Raw genomic sequence first — 19,468 nt, 5'->3', positions numbered from 1 at the left:
CACACACACACACACACACACACACACACACACACAGACAGACACACACACACACACATACACACACAAACATTCTGCAGGACTGACATTCCTGCATTGAACATTCATTTTCTGTGTTGGTTTTTATTGAAGTGTAATTGAAAGTTACTAGATCAGTTGTAGCATTTATTTAACTGTAAAGTTAAAGTGTGACTAGATATATATGACATAATAATAAAAAAATAAGATCAAATTGGTTTGGACTTGCCTCGTTCACTATAAGCCAGTCCTTTCGCCCCTAACTTTATCTTTGTCTATTCGCCATATAGAAAAAATTAAACACAACAAAGAACTTACAAAATAAGAGAAGGACCTAGTCACAAAAACTTACAGAGGATGGAATCCAAACAGTTGAGGAATGACATTGGAAATACAAGTATTAAACAAATATGAGTAATAACCAAGGTAACAGACAAAAACCAAATGTGTATTTCCAAAATCTAACCATTCTTTCCAAGAGCTAACTTGTTAGCTTTTTAAATAGATTTTATTTTTCTTTGTTCAGTGCATTTTTTCTGAAAGGACAACTAGACATTATCATGACAGTCATCATCTACTGGGCTGAGCCTTGACAGCTTTTGAAACTTTGTAGGGATATAAATGAAAACTTTTTAAGCACGTTTCAGTCCAAGTTTGAGATCAAAAACCACAAACAGCATGAAAAAAAAAAATATTGCTCTGATAAAAGAAAACTCACATCAACCATTAATTGGAGCTAACTCAAGGCAGCACTGTACCTGCTTTGCCTTCCTAATGTATCCAACAACCAACTGCCAAGGGCCTGTTGTGTGAGAGCCAGGAGAATCTGAATCCAATTAAACTTAGTGATCAGGTTCAGCTTCAAATCATAAATGATGTGCGAATCAAAGGCGGCTGGAACAGAAATCAAAGGCGTAGGTGTGGGAAGTCCTCAGGTGATCTACTGAAGTTTCTGGTCTCAATTTGTTGATAGGAGTGTGTTTATGTGTGAAGAGGAAAATGTTGCATTAAAAAAGAAATAGATTCTCTCATTTAAAATCTTCAGTGAAAGTTTTCCATGAGGAATTATGTTTTTGACGTTTCTATCTGCAATATGCCACTGATGTATTTATTGTTATGCCCTTCTTCTTTAGAAACACCGTCTTCCTACACATTAGTTCTTCATCCTTCTATTTCTTAGCTATTTCAATTCAGATAAAATGGGCCAAACTACAGTATATGAGCTCCATATGTAACAAAAATGAACACCAACAGTAGAAAGGCAGAAAACCCCTCATAACTCACTGCCACTTTCTTATTGCTTTTACCAAAACTGAGTTTTGGTGAAGTGCTTTAACCAAAAGGTCGGTGTCAACACTATAATAATGATTAACCTATTAAGGATTTTAAAAAATGACTTCGTTAACTCAAGATTAGACATACAAAAAAAGTATTGAATAAAAAAGGAATAACACAAAGTGAAAAAATGTAATTTTTAAAAACATTTACAAGACATTAAGATGTTATTCTCTAAAACGAAAGCAAGCAAAAGAAAATAAGACAAGTTCTAGACTGACTATCTTATCTGAATAATCTTTGGAAAACACAATACTAGTTACAAAATAAGTTATAATTAATAAACACATTTATAATTGCCAGTATTAATAATAAATGCTAAACTATTTAATTTGATCAAACATTATTATATAAAGTCTCAATATGCTAAAGTGTGTTAAAGTGTTAATTGTAAAATAAATGTAGTAAATTTCAGTGACATTCTATGTTGTTTTCTCACTAAGTTTAAATTGAAAGTTTAAATTCTACATTTGAAAGGACTGGTGCATCAGGTGGAAGACGTAGACCAAATGTCTGAATTATAATATGATAAAATAACATTTTTTTACATCTAGAATCCAACTCAAAATGAAATGACGCATGTGCTTACAGGCCGAATAAAAAGTTACATGGAGTTGACCCAGTAACCTCCATTCTGCTGCAGTCAGGATTCAACAGCCTGGCTGGTCGACCCTGCAGCTCTTACTGTAGTTTAGATGACAGTTTGATTAACTGTATAAGACAAGGGCTGTTCTGGCTCAATTTCTATAGTCAACATCAAAAACATCAAATAAATCAAAGTAGTGAAGTGAGATTATTTTTAATGTTCTCATGGTTTTTCAAACAAGAGCCTAACCAACTAAACAAAATAGAAGTTTTACAGTAGTTTAAAGACGAGGAATCTTTACTATGACAGAATAGAATAGAATAGAATAGAATAGAATAGAATAGAATAGAATAGAATAGAATAGAATAGAATAGAATAGAATAGAACTGTGATGAAGCCGTGTTTGTTGACAGGTAAGCSTGTTTATTCATTCAGCCTGGGCTCCAGACCTGTGTGTGTTGTGACTCACCGTCTCTCACACACATTCATCTAAATGCATACAGGTGCAGGAGAAGACCATCCCACACACACACGCACACACACACACACACACACACACACTTGTCTATCTTCATAGATCAGGCAGACAGGTAGACTGTGTGCATTCTATGCCTTTGTTTCGACTATGATAGAGTGAAAACAAATGCAGTCAGTTCTACTGTTATAGACAGCAGTAAATAGTCTTGCCACTTTAAGCCAGTTTTGTTTTTCCTTTGCGTTCCCTGCTATGCACCGCTGCATAGAAGTGCATAGCAACAGATTAAACTTGTTAATGAGAATATATTCATCAGGTTTACATCTACAGCAACCTCTCTTTTCCATTGTAGCGACATTAAACAACAAATATGTTAAAAACTTACATGCATGTGTGTCTGTGTGTGTGCGCACACAGGTGCTGCCTACTGCAGTGATTTATTAATTATAGCTGAGATCTTCAGATTTGTCCTTATATTAATAAGCTAGTTACTGACTTTAATCTGCTGGTTGAGTTAAAGATTAGGGTGATGGCAGGGAGATCTCTCCACCTCAAACACAGAGGGGTCGTGTCAGGTCAGATGCTTAGAATAGTCCTTAGAAAAAAAACATTTTATTAAAAGAGAAAGATGAAATAAAATTTAAACTAAAATAACCACTTTTATTAAAACCACAGTGAACCCTTAATAAGCCATGTATTAGCCTTAGAAAACACTATTTGTTGAGAAACATCATATCCTTATTGTCATGACAGATCAAACTCAGGTAAGGAAAATGTATCTGTTCTTATCATGCTCATATCTGATGATTCAGAGATTAAATATTAGATTTACAATCCTGGTCGAAAACAAACAAAAAAAGGAGTCCCAGGAATAGGACAGAATGCAACAAACTGCTATACTTTGAATGCAGCTCGAAACCAACAGCACATTTTTTGAGTCCACAATCTATCTTCTTTTTAGAACACAAAAGTACATTTTGATTAGATTAGCTAAAAAGGAGAAGAACCCGAAGACTGACAGCAGCACACAGCCTTTCACAATATAATTTAAAGAATACCTTATGCTCATGCGCTCACATTTTTCTCCCTGTCTGAATCTATGCAATCCATTATTAACATGTTCCCTGTCAGACAAAGACACAGGTAGGTGATGAAAAATAGAAAAATAAAGACAAAGACAGAGAGAGGGTTAAATTATTGAATTTCGGATGTTCTCTTTGAAATAAAAAGTCCGATGGAGAAAAGAAGGATCTATTGTTTTGGCGAGTGACAAAAAAAAATCGAAGGTAAAAGTAGGTTAGAAAAAGAAGGCAAGGTGAGGGAGAAGGTGTGGCATCAAAGAAAGAAAGTTAACCAAAGTCAGCAACACGCTAGAGTCGACTCGTGCGACATTGGAAAGAAGACAGAGCTCACATCAGAGTGCATCACACCCCCGCCATCTAAACTATTCTCAGAGAGACAGACACATGAAGAGGAAGCAGGTACAAAGGTGAACCCGATGAAGGTGAGAAGGGAAGGAAGGAAGGCATAGAAAGGAGTAAGGAAACAAACATTAGAAAGAAAAATAGATTAAATGCCATATATTTACAACATACAGTAAATGAGAAGGTGTTTTTTTTTCTGAAGCACTAAAGTTATAATATGTTCTGAACATGTTGGAGTGGTGGAACAGAGAATGTGAAAGGGGAAGATTTCCTTTGAGCCTGTAGTAGCACAGCAGAGACGCATCATCTCAGGGTCTGTTCCCACCCGCCCRGTTACTGTAACTAAGTTTGGTTGTGAATGCGCAGTCTAACTCTAATGTGGACCAAAACAGCAAACTCTGGTCCGGTAGAAAACCTAAGGCTGTATTTGGTTGAAGTAAACTATCTGGTGTGGTTTGAATGAGTATGTGAACACCAAACAGACCAGAGACCGTTCCAAAACCAGGAAACGGATAATAGCACAGGGCATTCTGGGTAAATACAACCAAAACAAACACGGAGGTCCAGCGCTAATGTGAGAAATGRCTCGTGGTCTTTCACCAAAGACAAGACAAAAATTCTCCAACCAATAAAATCTGATGCCAGTTTTAACCTCATGAAGACAGAAGTTGTGCTTACTGTCTTCAGAGATTTTTTGTGCTGCAACATTTATAAGTTCTGAAAATTAAAAAAATATATAACCATGTTATTTCTTTAAACTGTATTCATTTATATTTATTTCTGTATTCTCTACATTTAAGACCATAATTATTCATATTCCTTGAATAATTAGGTTTAAGGTTTAAAGTCATTTATTTATTAATGTTTTGCAGCGGCCCAGTCAGAATGCTGACATAAATCTAGATAGAGAAAAAAATTCTGAAACATTTCCCATCATGATAAGAGTTTTGGTTTATTATTTTCATGATAAATTTCAGTTACAGAAGGTAAATTAAAGAAAAACCCAAAGTGACTGTAAATCGAAAATGTTTTCTCCGCTGTTAGTTTCATGTGAGCCTCATAAAATGTCAGTAAATCCAGAAATATGACTAAGTGCAGTTTAGTGATATAACTCACATTTGTTTGAGAAAGTGGTGTCCTGAATGAGTCTACTTCACTGGGAATGTTCTTCAAAACCAGTATTTGTGTTTATGGTAATCACATCCATACAGCTACCTAAAAATAAGTAATAAACAGTTGTTGTTTTTTTATCATAATCTTTGTTATCACAATAGTTCCACAAAATATTATATTAAGTTGATATCAATCACCACAAACTGTCTCCTTTTATGTATGAAACTCTGCTTATTTTTACAGAACAAACCTCAGCTCACCACAACAAGCTGAGATTTGCACACAGATGTACAAATAAACAAATAAAAACACACAAAGCAAATGCAGAGTCCTAAACACACATAAATGCTCACATATACATATATAAGCAGGACAGACAGGCGGAGAGGACATCTTGGGCCACCCAGCTGCTCCACCATTTATCTCAATTTCACCTTGTAGGCGTGAACGCTCAAACATACACAAGCTCATTGCATTAGTGTCACACTAAGCTAGAGCTAGACAGACATAAACACAGCAGACAAACTCACACACGTGCGCACAAACACATACATACCTGAGCAGGGCCCCGTTTCAGACAGGAGGATCAGTTCTGGGGTAACTATGAACATATCCTGGGTTTTCCGTTTCAGAAAGCCAGATATCGGTGCAACCGGTAATGTAGTCACTACCACATTTTGGCACTTTAGGTATAATCTATTCATTTATTTTTGGGTGTCCTAAGTACAGAAGTTATGGATATTTGGTTTAGACAAATCAAATAATCCGTCCTCTATTGAACGTTAAATATTTGTAACATCAAGAATATTACTAATTCTCTGCAAAATCTCACTCACACATCRACTGTCTGTCATGCTAACACTGGCTATTTTGCACTATTGCTAAGTATTGACATGTTTAGCAATACTTTTGCTAAATATGTCAAAACATATTTAACATATTATATATGCTAAATATGATCCCATATTCTGTTTATGCTCTCATTACATTTCTAATTCCGCTGGACATGTAGGCTTCTTTTTACTTGTTGTCATGATGAATCGCGTTATCTGCACTCCATTGATGACAGCGTCTGTACTCATGCTCAGGCTTAACTCGGGTAACTTGACTCAGAGTTGAGTTACCTAGTTGATATCTCCTGTTCTGAAACCAAAGACTCTGGGTGTCATTGAGCCGGGTCAGTTTATTCAGAGTAACTGCCATCGCCTCAGAGCTTATTAACCCTATCTGAAAAGGGGGCATGAGTAATAGTTTGTAGTTTTATTTTTATCTTTCGTTAGTGAGTCATGACTCAAACCAGTGATTTAGGCATTAATTTACCTAACTGGTAAAACCTGCATCTGGACTTTAATTGTAGTGTCTGGAAGTTGTTCACTTGGTCATTATTTTTATCTGTGCAGTTCCTCCTCCTTCACATACTTAAGTTTACTGAATTAGGAGTTACTGACTGCTGTCACCTCTCAGCTCTGCCACATTCTGTCACAAATCCCCTTTATTCTCTAGTACTGTGATCTAACGCGAAAACAAAAACTAAATATTTCATACAATGCATCAGGCAAGATTTGACTTCCTAGGGTCAAATCAATTTTTTTCCAGCTCTGATCTCTTACAGCAAAAGTGAGGATGATGAACTGCAGAGGGATGACAGATTTTTGAAATCAGTACAGAACACCAGTACATATTCAGAAACAGGTTTTCATGTAAATGTAGACGTTAAAAAATACACATACCAAGACACACACACACAGAAACTGCATTTAATCATATTTCCAAACTCACTGATACTTGTTGATGTTCTAGTAGGGCAAACAGTGGAGAAAATAGCAAAAATTACATTTCTGATCAATCTGTCAGTTTTGTTTTTATTTACCCTCAATAACTAAAATGTATCATGAAAATGATCAATCAAATAAATTTAATGACAAATATTCACAGTTATCAGTAGCTCTATGATAAAAAGCAGAACAAAATATAATAATCTCACATGTACAGAAATATTTTACTAAATTTAGTTGGTTTTATTCCATATTTTCCTTTATTCTTTCACTACTGTGTACATATAATAAGATAATCTCTGAAAACCACTTTATTTTACACAGACTCTAAATTTAGTCTAGTATAAATTCAAACTGTACTCGTTACCAAAGAAGAATTGAATTCTTGACTTTTTTTTAACTACCGGTACACTATCTTTAATAAAAACATGTTGGTGAATCATTTTAATGAGTGCACAAAACCGCTGATTTTAAACTTATTGACTGACTGTTTAAGGCTTTGTTAAATCCAATATGTCAATTTGTTACATGATCAAAAAAAACTTTGGTCTTCTGTTTTTATCTCTAACCAAATATAAATTAAACAAATCCTTTAAGGTTTGAATACTGGCAAAAAGTGAGCATTCGTGTTTTCAGGACAATTATTTTTATCCACTTATTGTCTATCATTAGGTCAATATTAGTAAGAGACAATAAAATCTTAACTCTAAGCCAAGCAAAGGTGTTGGATTTTAAATTTGTGACTAAACCACGGTGCTTAATGGAGAACTTTAAATGGATAAGTTGACTTTGGGATTTCAGAAAAACACATCATTTTTCTAGAACTCATTCAGGTTATGGAGGACTTTTTAAAACTAATTATGCAACCAACTCTATACATATTTTCATCCAGTGACATTACTTGGTGAATATCATAAAAAATGCTGATGCCCCAAAAAAGAAAGACTCAAACTAAGGAGAAAACAACCTAATCCCAATTGTCATTCATCATTTGCTCTTGATAGATGCATAACACAAACACAAAATCTACCACTGCTAATTCTACAGCTACTGAGGAGCTGACGCCAACGTTACCATGGTGAGGAGGTATGCTGCTGGCCGGCCAGGTGAAGGGTCTTGGGCCGGGCGTTCGAGCAGCTGCCTGCATTAGATGGCCGCTCCCAGTAGGGGTCACTGTGAAACACACACAAAGATAAAGCGTGGAAAAGTTCTTAAACGACAGCCTTAGAACACAGAACCAGGAAATGTAGAGAGAGTGAGGGAAAAATAAACAGGACAAAATATCAGCACCATTGTAAAAGTGAAAAGGAGAATAGATATTAAGAATATATGTATTAATCTAATACAAAGTGAAGTACAAGTACCGCTGGCACGTACATACTGTACATGAAAGCGTTTTTTTTAAACAGTATTAATAATTTGATGCTGTCATGTCAGAAAATAATTTTAAAATGGGCATTTTTAGCTCAATGGAATAGAAAATCCAACAAATATAGACACCATATCTATTATGAAAAAAACTCTCCAGCTAAAAAACAATGCTCTAAATTTTCTGTTCAAAGAAATGTTCCATCAAAAAAATAATAAAATGTCTCTATGATAATTTATGCAAGATGCAAAACAAAAATGTAAAGAAAAAGCCTGGAGGAATCTAAGAAAACAAAAAAGGCTGCACACACTCACACACCCTTATACAGTCCTGCTGTAGTCAGTTCTTAATATCCTACTCCTTTTTTTACTAGGTGTGTTTTTTTGGTGCTGCCAATCGATTAAAATAATTTTTCAGACTAATCACACTCCAGCGTTGCGGTTAATTTTGATTAATCGTTTTGCTAAACTTTGTAAGCTTGAAATGTAAAATTGCACATTTTCAAAACTATTAAAGATAATGCGTTAATGTCTCAAAGCAAACATCTCGGTTTTCTAGGATAAGGACGATTTAAAAGAAGTCATTTACAATTTAGAAAAGAAATGTTAACTGATTCTGCTCCTTTGGTGGAACTATGATTCATCGTTACAATAAATGGATAGGATACATACTGTCTTGGTTCTATCCAAACTTACATCACTGTACACACAGATTACCTCTCATACCATACTGTCACAACATGACAGTTTTAACAAATATGTGAAAAAAATATTTATTTAAAAGTTACATACTGCAGCTTTAATTTCACTCAGGAGAGGAGAGGATGGGTCAGGAGTGATGTGGATTAGAGCTGCTGCTGACTGACTCATCTGTTGTTAAGTGGTAAAAGGTACAAGGGACAAGTTAAATATATGAATATGCTGTACATTTTTTTTCTTAATTCATTAAATGCTAGTGAAATGGAGGCAAACAGTAGTTTATAGCTAAGATAATTATGCTAAATGGTTGATAATCTCAGTCTACTCACCTCTCTTGGAAAAAAACTGGGTTATAAATTAACACTCTTGCCTTTTTCCCTCTGCCCTCTCTCTGTTTTTAAAAAAACCTGATTTTATAACTTTTCTTAACAGCATAGTAACTGCCACAGTCGTTCGTGTCTCCCACTGTCTGCTGCATACAGTGTCACTCTGAAGTGTTCCAAGCAGGAATGAACCATTTAACGCAGATAGGGGGGTTCAAGGCAAATATGGATGTGTGATATTTGGTCTGGGAGTGGGAACATTAMATTTTTACTGCTAAAAATCTTTGAAAATACAATATGCTTAATTTTGTAATTGACAGGGCCCTGATTTTTTTTTACATTTCTATAAACAAAAAATAAATAATTAAATTATGGAGGGCCCCCTGTTGGTCAGGGCCCCTGGAATTGTCATCACTTATACCACGCCCCTGGTTGCCTCTGAGCCCACCAGTCTAACTCCTCGTTCATCTTTTCTCTCACATTTGCGACTCTGAATTTATGAATTTTGTACAAAGTCGTGGTTAACCGTGTAAAGCGCTGCTGTGAAATAGGTAATCCTTAGCGGGAGAGAGGCTTTTAGGTGAAAACGAGTAAATCTCAATTATGTAATAATAAGGCGTTAAATGTTTTAGATTAACTGCATTGACATCCCTAGTTTGCTTTATATTGTAGTTTGTTGTTTTGTGATTGTTCTTTGATTGACAGTGATGAAAACCAGAGTGAAATTCCTTGTTTATTCCTGCAAACTTGGTAAATAAAGTTGATTCTGATTCAGATAAATCAGCACAGCATTTCAACCTAACTTAACTTGTTAGGAACCAACAGGGTCTCAACAAAAAAAAAACCCAAAAAGTCGACCAGTATCCACTGGTCGACTAAACAGCTCAAGGTTTGTAAAATATTCAGGAATAAACAGATACAACTCCAGTTTAGCTGCTTTATTTCTCCGTTTATATATTTATAGTAAAGCTAAACGGTGCTGGCTGGGATTTGACAGGAAGGCGAAGCGACGCAGTCAAATACAAAACACAAAGCCGCCCCAGAGTCTATGCACAGAGAATTATTCAAATTTTACACACCCACCAAAGACAGGCTGTCAAAACCCATGTTGATGTGGATTTTTCATACTGAAAAAAGGAGCACAGGAGAAGTCAGAAAAATAAAAAGTGAGAAGAGAAGAAAAACTACGAAACGGAGGCAGAGCAAGAGAGGCTGGAGAGTGAGAGGAAAGAAAAAAGGAGAAACAGTGAAACGGTGCCAGCTTCTAGAAGAACATTAGCTGAACTGTGTAGCGCACCATGAAACCATTGATAATGTCGTTCTTGTTTTGTGGACATGTATTACTGTAAAACAGTTTTCTGAGGCGAGCTGCCCACTATTGTTCCTGTCAGAGGTTGAAGTGAGGGCAGCGCCGGCATAACCTGTTTCAGTTTACAGCAACAGCAGAACACAAAGAGCTGCTTTCCACAATAAATGACCCAGATAAAGTCTAGAAATTGGATTGCTTTTTGATTCGATGCAAGTTTAGGGAACATATCTGTTAAAAATGTTTTTAAAAGCAGTAAAAATAAGACAAGTGTGGCTATTTGGAAAAAGGATTCGGGATCATGCCAATGGTTAATCCATGGAGCAGAAGCAGGAATTATTTGAATTAATAATAAATTATAGGCAGATTCCATTGCTTTTTTTCTTAAAACTGTAATCTTTTATTCTTAACACATAAATGTATCAATTTAAATCAAACAGAGCCACAGGGAACTTAACTATTCACAGTTTAGTATTCCCATATTAAACTATTTGCAGATTTCTCTCTGGAATGCAACTCAAATTATCGGTTGGTAATTTGACTATTTGCAGCTTGAGAAGCAGTTTGAGAAGCAGAACAGAAAGGCACAAAGCTACTTGACATGCTATTGGTTAGCATTTGCAAAGCAGCCAATCCAAAAGCCACATTCATTTTCCTTGGCACTGATTGGCTGTCCCACCAAGAGCGGAAATAACAAACCGCAGATGTTAGCTTCTGTGTAGAACCAATGTTTCCAATGTGTTTTAATGCAAATAAGGTATATTTTGTGTCTGAGCTATAATAGGTAGTTATAAGTATTTTTAGAAAGGGTTTTAAGTATTCATAAACTTCAGCTATTTGTGGGTGGTCGTGTTTGCTAAACCCTTCAAATACATGGGATCCACTCTAATAAACAAATAAAAGTCATGTTGGTATAAAATCATCATCGTGAAGACTGGTGACTTAACAGCCGTCTAGCATACAGATGCAACATTTTTTTTAACTTTCTTTTTAACCCTGCCTTCTTCTTAAGAGATAGGTTCATTTGGACCCCTCAAGTTTTTTACTCTGTGCGCGTTCTGGCGGGGTCGCACCTGACCCTGTGTGTGCTTTTACCAGGTGCTTTTTATGCTTTCAGGATCTAAAGGTTTACCCCGCTGTCCGACCTACCTAACTTTTATTTGCTGCGCTCCTGCTCAGCGTKTGCCAAGCCAAGGAAGAGTTAAAGAATGTAAGCCAGAGAAACTCATCGCTAAAGCAGCTGGCTGTTCGCACAGTGCTGTTTCTAAGTAGATCATTTAGAAAGTTGAGGATAAGGGAAAAACATAATTTACTTCAAGCCTTGAATGGATTATGAAGCAAAGCCGATTCAAGAGACAATCAGGATCATCTTATTTGGGCAAATGAGGTCAATAGATCAATATATTCAGTGAAGCCATACCAGAAAATTTTACAGCACTGCATTTTTTCCTGTGTAGAAAAGCTTTGTGGAGATGGTGGTTTCCTTTTCAAGCAGGACTTGGTTCCTGCCCTCAGTCTGAAGCACCAACACATACTTTACCCTGAGGAACCTCCCATCATAGCTCTGTGATGTGTACCTATTTTACATTTATTCCATGGAAAATACATCATAGCAAAACATGAAAATGATGGTTTCAAAGCACAAAACCTCGCCTTTCCATCCACCCGTTTTTTGCTCTATCTTTACTGCTGTCAGTCAGTAATCCAAGAGTTGCATTGTTTTATCCTGGGTTTGAAAAACAACAAGAACATCATCTAAAGCATTGAGATGATCACCTCAGTGAAGGTCAGGGGTCATGATTCAGATATAAAAAGCAGACTGAGATCCATCTGCATCCGAGACTAAAACCACTGCTGACCAAAAACCCGTCAAATACCTTTGATGGGTTGGCAAAAGTGAGACCCGCCTCACTTTTGAACATGGTGACAATCCCCAAGGTTTCTGGCAAAATATTCTGTGGACTAAAACAAAAGTGAAACAGTTTGTGAACCATTTCTAACACGGCTTTTCATCAAGGGAGAAACATCCAGACAAACATGTTGATGGGGTGAAGGTCTTTGCTACTTTGATTACATCTTACAATCGATGGAACCATGAATTGTGGAAAATGTCACCTCCACATCCCCTAACTATACCCTAGTTGTGGGCAGTTGTTTCCAACGCTGCACAACTATGGGAATAGATGCACAGCTTTCATTTTCATAATGATCATATACAGTTATGGAAAATATTAAGAGACCACTGCACTGAACCCCATTGAAAACCTCATGGCTATTAATCCAAATATTGATTTCTGAACTCTTCCTGAATTAAAACATTAGTGTTGTTGTTTCTAAATGAATGTGAACTTGTTTTCTTTGCATTATTTGAGGTCTTAAAGTACGTTTTCATTACTTTGACCATTTCTCATTTTCTGCAAATAAATAAATTTTTACGTGGAATTTCGGAAACATGTTGTCAGTAGCTCATAGAATAAAAGAACAATGTTCATTTTACTAGAAACATGTACCTATAAAAAGTRAAATCAGAGAAACTGATCATTTTAAGTGGTCTCTTCATTTTTTCCAGAGCTGCATATACTATATTATATATTATAGATTTACTAATATTTTCCTTGTCATGTAAATGAAAAGGGACTGACTGACTGTAGGTCAGATTCCTTTTATTTCAAAGAATAGAAAGAAATTGTCCTGTTTTTTTCTTTATTAAATGAAGTTTCCATCACACAAACCCACACTCACAGCTGACCTCTCCACCCTGCTGTGTCTGCTATTAACAGAAGTGAGACCTTTGGTAAAACAATCAATCTCCAGAGAAAGAATGAGGTTCATAAGGTCACTCATCACGTCACTTATTTCTTTCAGCAACATCACACTACTCCTACTCCATTTCTCTGGCTCTCTTTTTTCTTCTACATTGACTTTTTTTCTTTCCATGATCTCTTCCTCTCTTGTCCCTATTCCCTGTTGTTTCGTCTCTTTCCTTTTTTCCTCACTCTGTTCTTCCCTCCTTTTCTAATATTTCTTGCATCACTTACATTGCCTATTGCCTCTGTATCTGTATCTGTCCAGCAAATTATTTCCTCTTTCGTCTTTCTGTGTCCCTCTACCTAACTTTTATAAACTAATTTTTCGGTTCTGTTGATCTGTGTTTTCATTCATCTTTATTGCCATCATTTGTTTTTGTTTGTACGTATATAGATTTTTTAGATTTTTTTATTTTTCACCCTGATTTTGTCTTTTTTTTCCCTGTCTTGTTCAATCATCCCTTCAGCTACTTCCTCAACTTTTTTTTGGTTTTCATTTGGATTGTGCACCATTCTCTAATTTTGACAGACCTGTTGCTGTGTCACATTAAATACTACATTCACAGGATAAAGACTTGGGCAAAACAATTTCAATGCAATACCACACACACACAAACACAGTCACATAATGACACAGGCAAAGATACACATGCAGAAATTTAATAACCTGTGAATAAACAATGTCACTGGTTTGTGCACATCGGCACACATCCAAAGACTGACTTATAGGTAAAAGCACACTGAAATGCACATACAGACACACTGGATCTAAACACACACTCCATCAAGCCAAAATGGCAGTGGTGGGAGGCAGCACAATGGGTATTGCCGGGTGCAGGCAGAGCTAAATTGCAGACAGCGAAGGGGAGATCTGGGCCATTTTTCAAGGCTGACTATATATTACAAATTGGCTACCAGGGCATTGTCTGGGAATACATACACATACGGTTTTACACACACACACACACGCACGCACGCACACACACACATTCGCACAAAGTAAAAAAAAAAAAAAAAACTAATCCTGGCTTGTCCTATTGTAGCCCATAGAGCTGCAGAAATCTGGTCTTTTTTCTCGTTCTCAACAATTTCCACAGAATAAACCGTGTGATTGAAAATGTGTCAGTTTAGTGGGAAGCGACACTGCCACACACACACACACACACACACACACCCACACACACACACACACACGCACACATACACACTCATGTATACCAATAAAATACAAGAATACACATCAGTGTTTATTTGGTGTAACCACATTGTTTGTTATGAGAGTGTTCAAGAACTTCCAGGGCAGGGTCAAACGTCCACCCTCTGCAACAACCATACACACCCAATACACACCACTGACAGAAACAGCTGTCCACAGTTAGTGCTCATATTCTGGTTCAGGTTCAACCTCTCAGTTTTCTTTCAGTACAGATTTGAATAAAATTCAATAAAAATCACTTATTTCTTTATGAATTAAGCATAGAATTTAATCCCATAAAGCTGTGAAGGTGGAGATAAAAATTTTAAAATGAATTCTAAAACTGACTGCTAGTCAGTGCAACAACTTTAAAACCAGAGTTATAGTTTATCAATTCTGCTGGGGAAAGTCTAAAGACTTGCGGATGTCTGGATGTATCTGAAAACAAACTCATCTTTTCTAACAACAGAAACCTAAAAGCGGGTTCATGGCCACAGCAGCAGTGATAGTTGAAATAGCTACAAAATACAGACAACATGCCATAAGAAGCATAGAGACAACGGCTGTCCTCTGGTATTCACAGCTATCGACCAATAGAAACTGACAGGTCTCAGTGAACGCCGAGCTGCACCAATAAACTGGTTCCTAACAGCTGAGGGTATTTCCACTGTTACCAGAATCAGCTTTATGGGGTCAACAACAATACTTTGGAGGGGTGCAGAATACATGTGAACTGCAAATCAAAATATGATTGGCTAATCAAAAAGTCCTTCTGAATGTATGTTATTGCTCGGTAACAAACCCTGTCTGGTGACAACATTAAACTGCTGTGGCACATTGCAAAATGCCTGAAAAGTTGTTCTTCTTTTATCACAGAGAAGTAGCCCTCTGTGTAAAGGAGAAAATAAATTATTTAGATATTTTAGTTTGTTTCCACAGTCAATATTCTCATCCTAAGATGGATGATGGGGAGGTGAATTGGGTAAACTGGTACTTCCTAACGATTTTAATCATGTGTAAAACACCTGTTCACAATTTTTTTAATTTAACATTTTGCTTTACATTTTCTGATGACATTTCATTAAATCCAGATAACTAGATAGTTCCTCAACTCAACAATAATTATAAAAAAGTCAGATGCTCATTCTGTGATTCCTTGAAATGTTTGTGTTTTTCAATAATGTACTCTATAAAGGCTAGCCCCCAAAACCACGTTCTTATGTTAGATGTTAAAAAGGCTAATATGGTGGACCCTCAACAGTATTCACAGATCTCTGTGGAATGTAACTTCAAATTATTCACAGAAAATCTATCAATTCCCATAGTTTTCATAGGCAGCTGCGGCCCCGGGGCCCATGAAAATGCAGGGGGATCAGGGAAGAAGTGTTATACATAGTCTTGTTTTGGAACCCATAATATAAAATAATAATAAATATCTAGAATAAAAATATTATTTTCTCTAAACCTTATGAAAGCTGGGAGCTTTCAGATGGTATTTTAAGCATTACATAAGCCATAGGCAATGCATTAGCCACAATAAGAACCCAGAGCTTTTTTTAAAGAAAAATTCTAAATAAATAAAAACAAGCAAGTTGTTACACAAACTATAATAATCATACAATACCTATTTATAAATGTATTTGTAGATTTTCTCTAAGTGTCTTACATCCACCACCCCACCTCAAGCTAAGCATGTGCATGAGAAAAAATGTGGCTCAGTTTAGTTTGCACACATTATCAGCAAATAACTAGAATAAATCCAGTGCATGCAACACTTGCGCTGAAGAGCAGTGCATGCAGCCATAATGGATTCTGTCATTTGAAATGGATGAAGTTCCATTAGAGAGCAGCACGGTCGCCGGGCTAAGTGTGATGAAGGGCGAAGCTTTACCATCTCTCTTTTTATTTTAACAACGACAAAGAGGAAGCAGCATCCTGGTTCTGGAATAATGGAGCACAGTTGGATTGTGGAGTCTGCAGACAGAAAGGTAGACGTATGCAAAAACAGAGAAAACTCTGTTTTTTCTTAGAACTGGATAACAGAAAAAAAAATCCCCTTTGTTTTAGAGACTAGAGATAACCTGTCCCCTTTTAAATGCAGCAGTTTGAAGCTACTTTCTGTTTCTATTTAAATCAACACAACTTACTAATCCTCCATCCTACCACGTAATTCTGTCCATGTTTTTCAGATCTTCTTTACTCACCTACTTTGTCTTAAAGAAAATAGGGTCTATGTCAGCAGACCCAAACACACACACACACACACACACCTCTTTATACTCACAGATGCATCCACGCATAGATGACATGTTTATTAATCACCTCTTTAGCAGGCTTCCAGCCTGATTTACCGCTGATTTCTTAGCTGTCATCCCTGAGAACAACTGGCTGACATTTACAGGTAGAAGCATTCTGCAGTATGTCACACACACACACACACACACACCCACACACACACACACACACACACACACACACACACACACACACACACACACACACACCCACACACACACACACACACACACACACACGCATACACACGCACACACACACACACACGCACACACACAACACGCAGAACACAGTTGTAAAAAGGACTTGCTCAAGTTGCCCTGTTCATGTACAAATGATGCGCGCACACACTCAAGACAACAAGTTTGTCACACACCAACACACCTTCAAATGCTCGCATTCTGCTCTTCTGTTTCCGTTTTGTCTTTTTTTCAGATTCATCTATTTATCTAGTAATTCAAACTGTTCGACATGTCAGAAGTCAAAATTGTCCACCAGTAACCGGTTAAAAGAAAAATCTAAAAATAGCAGGAAATGTTATTCAAAATGTGTTATTCTAAAAAAAAAAAAAAAAGCATTGAAATTTTCCCCTGTCGTGAAACCTGGTTGGAAGTGATTGAGATCTTTCCAGGACACACAGAAAACAGGTCACAGAAACCTAGAGTCAACAAGTAATCTTGAATTATGATTTAATGTTGATTGAAATGTATATAATCTTTGTTTTAGGTGCACTATTAATTAATGTTACGAGTTATGTGATTTGGTTGAAAAAGTAAAGATGGAAAAATCATAAATGGATAAAAGTAATAATTGTAAGTTAAATGGAATTGTCTCATACTGTGTCGCAATCAGAGGCTGAGTGGGAGGAAGAATTGTGAGCATGGAAGAAACAAGAAGTGGGGATGTGAAACACACAGAGGACCAGATGTTGAGTACAGATAAGAACTTCAGCAAGAGTATTTCAACGAAAAAGGAAGTTCAAGAGTCAAGTAGGGAAAAGGTCGACGGTTAACCGAAGGCGCTTGACGTCAAGGAAAATTGTGCAAAGAGGATTGTGTAGGCCGCTGAGGCGTACACAACTGAAATGCAGAAGGTATAGAGGATTGCGCAAGCTGCTGATGAGTGCGCAACCAAAATACAGAGAGTATAAAAATACATGAGAAGGAAGAACCGGGGTTCTTTGTTCCGCAGTGTTCAAGTCAAGACCACATGAAGATGCAGTATCAACTGAGGGCTATGCTTTGATACCCCGGGAAGGTGAAGACTTTGCACTGCTCGAGAAAGGAACAAGATCCTTTTACCCACAGCCCGGGTTCTGATTTGACAACTGCCCTGCACTCAACCCAAAAGATTTCAACGATGCTGCAGTAGACATGGGGGATAGACGAAGATCGCATATGGATAAAGAACTGAGTTCATGGAGGATACTCACCAGTTCAACTTTGGATCTATTCTAAACAGGATTCTGCCATGACAAGACGGGTCCCTGACCATGGATATTAAAGTTTCTGCTGCCAAGATCAACTCAGCATCTGGGGACGAGTGGAACTGCATCCCAAAGAGTCTCCTATAGTTCAGTGGCACAGTATAGGGACTGGAGGGAAGTGTGATTTCCAAATTTCTTACATATATAAATCCCTTGATTTTTGATTGAAGAAGCTGTATGTCATTTTCCCCTGCTAAAGCTTGCTAATAAAATATTAAAGTCTAAGTGATGCTGTGGACAGTTAAATTAATTGAGTCAATTGAAAATTAATTCTTCTGGTTAAAATAAAATCAATGGTCATGATCCTAGTAATTAGGGGGCTTCAGACGTTTCTTTGGTGTTAGTAAAATAATGACCTTGGGATTCGTGCCGAATCTCTAAATTCATCTTGTAACAAGTGCACGTTATTAATAGGGAAAGAGCTACCGTTAGCAGGAGTGGTTTCTGAAATCAGGTAACTGCAGGCTACACAGGTTTCATTAACTGAGGAGGGTCATAACTTCTGGATTTGAAGGTAGTTAGAGTCTAGATGCATCTTTCTCGGTCCCAGCTTTATCAGAATGTCCTCTATATTCTCATCTGTAGTAATACTCAGGAGTTAGAGGCTTTTCAGACCCGTCAGGTGGAGAGCTGGTCAGTAGTCAGTCTGCTGGAGTCTGAGAGGAGGTATGGGTGTTGCTGACTATTGCGTAATAACACCCCCAACAAAATGATTCAACATGACTAAAAGAGGTCGCCCAAACAGGATCTAAGACATTTTTAAGATTTCAAACTTTTTACATTTTTTCTTGAGGCATCTGTAAATGTTTCAAGACAAACATGCAGATTTCCAATAACAGTTTTAACTGTTAAATTCATAGACAGAGAAACAATGTGAATATGGATGTGAATATGGGTGTGTACCTGGTTCAGATATCATGCAGAATTAGTCCGTTCTCAGAGTTTGTAATCCAGTCTGACCTGGTTCTGAACAGAATTCAGTTTATTTAAATAGCACCAGTTCAAATCACGGGCTGCACAGTGGCACAGTTGGTAGAGCTGTTGCCTTGCAGCAAGAAGGTTCTGGGTTCGATTCCTGGCCCCGGTCTTTCTGCATGGAGTTTGCATGTTCTCCCGGTGCATAGTGGGTTTTTTCCGGGTACTCCGGCTTCCTCCCACAGTCCAAAAACATGACTGTCAGGTTAATTGGCCTCTCCAAATTGACCCTAGGTGTGAGTGTGTGTGTGCATGGTTGTGTGTCCTGTGTGTCTCTGTGTTGCCCTG

General features: G+C 37.0%; 1 protein-coding gene across 3 annotated transcripts in view; it reads right to left on the bottom strand.

The window, feature by feature from the left end:
* The window catches only part of npas3 (neuronal PAS domain protein 3), a 301,093-nt gene that overhangs the window by 197,862 nt on the left and 83,763 nt on the right, over positions 1-19,468 (bottom strand). For 2 of the 3 annotated variants that reach the window (XM_008398666.2, XM_008398667.2), the window contains exon 2: positions 7,801-7,899. The exons of the other annotated variant lie outside the window; for it this stretch is intronic. In XM_008398666.2, the coding sequence (XP_008396888.1) occupies positions 7,801-7,899 (99 nt within the window). The remainder of the gene's footprint in view (positions 1-7,800; positions 7,900-19,468) is intronic. 3 annotated transcript variants of the gene reach the window in all.

Source organism: Poecilia reticulata, linkage group LG22, assembly GCF_000633615.1.
Source record: "Poecilia reticulata strain Guanapo linkage group LG22, Guppy_female_1.0+MT, whole genome shotgun sequence".
Classification (NCBI taxonomy): domain Eukaryota; kingdom Metazoa; phylum Chordata; class Actinopteri; order Cyprinodontiformes; family Poeciliidae; genus Poecilia; species Poecilia reticulata.
Note: the sequence above shows the minus strand (reverse complement) of the source record. Positions and strands in the feature narration are given on the sequence as shown.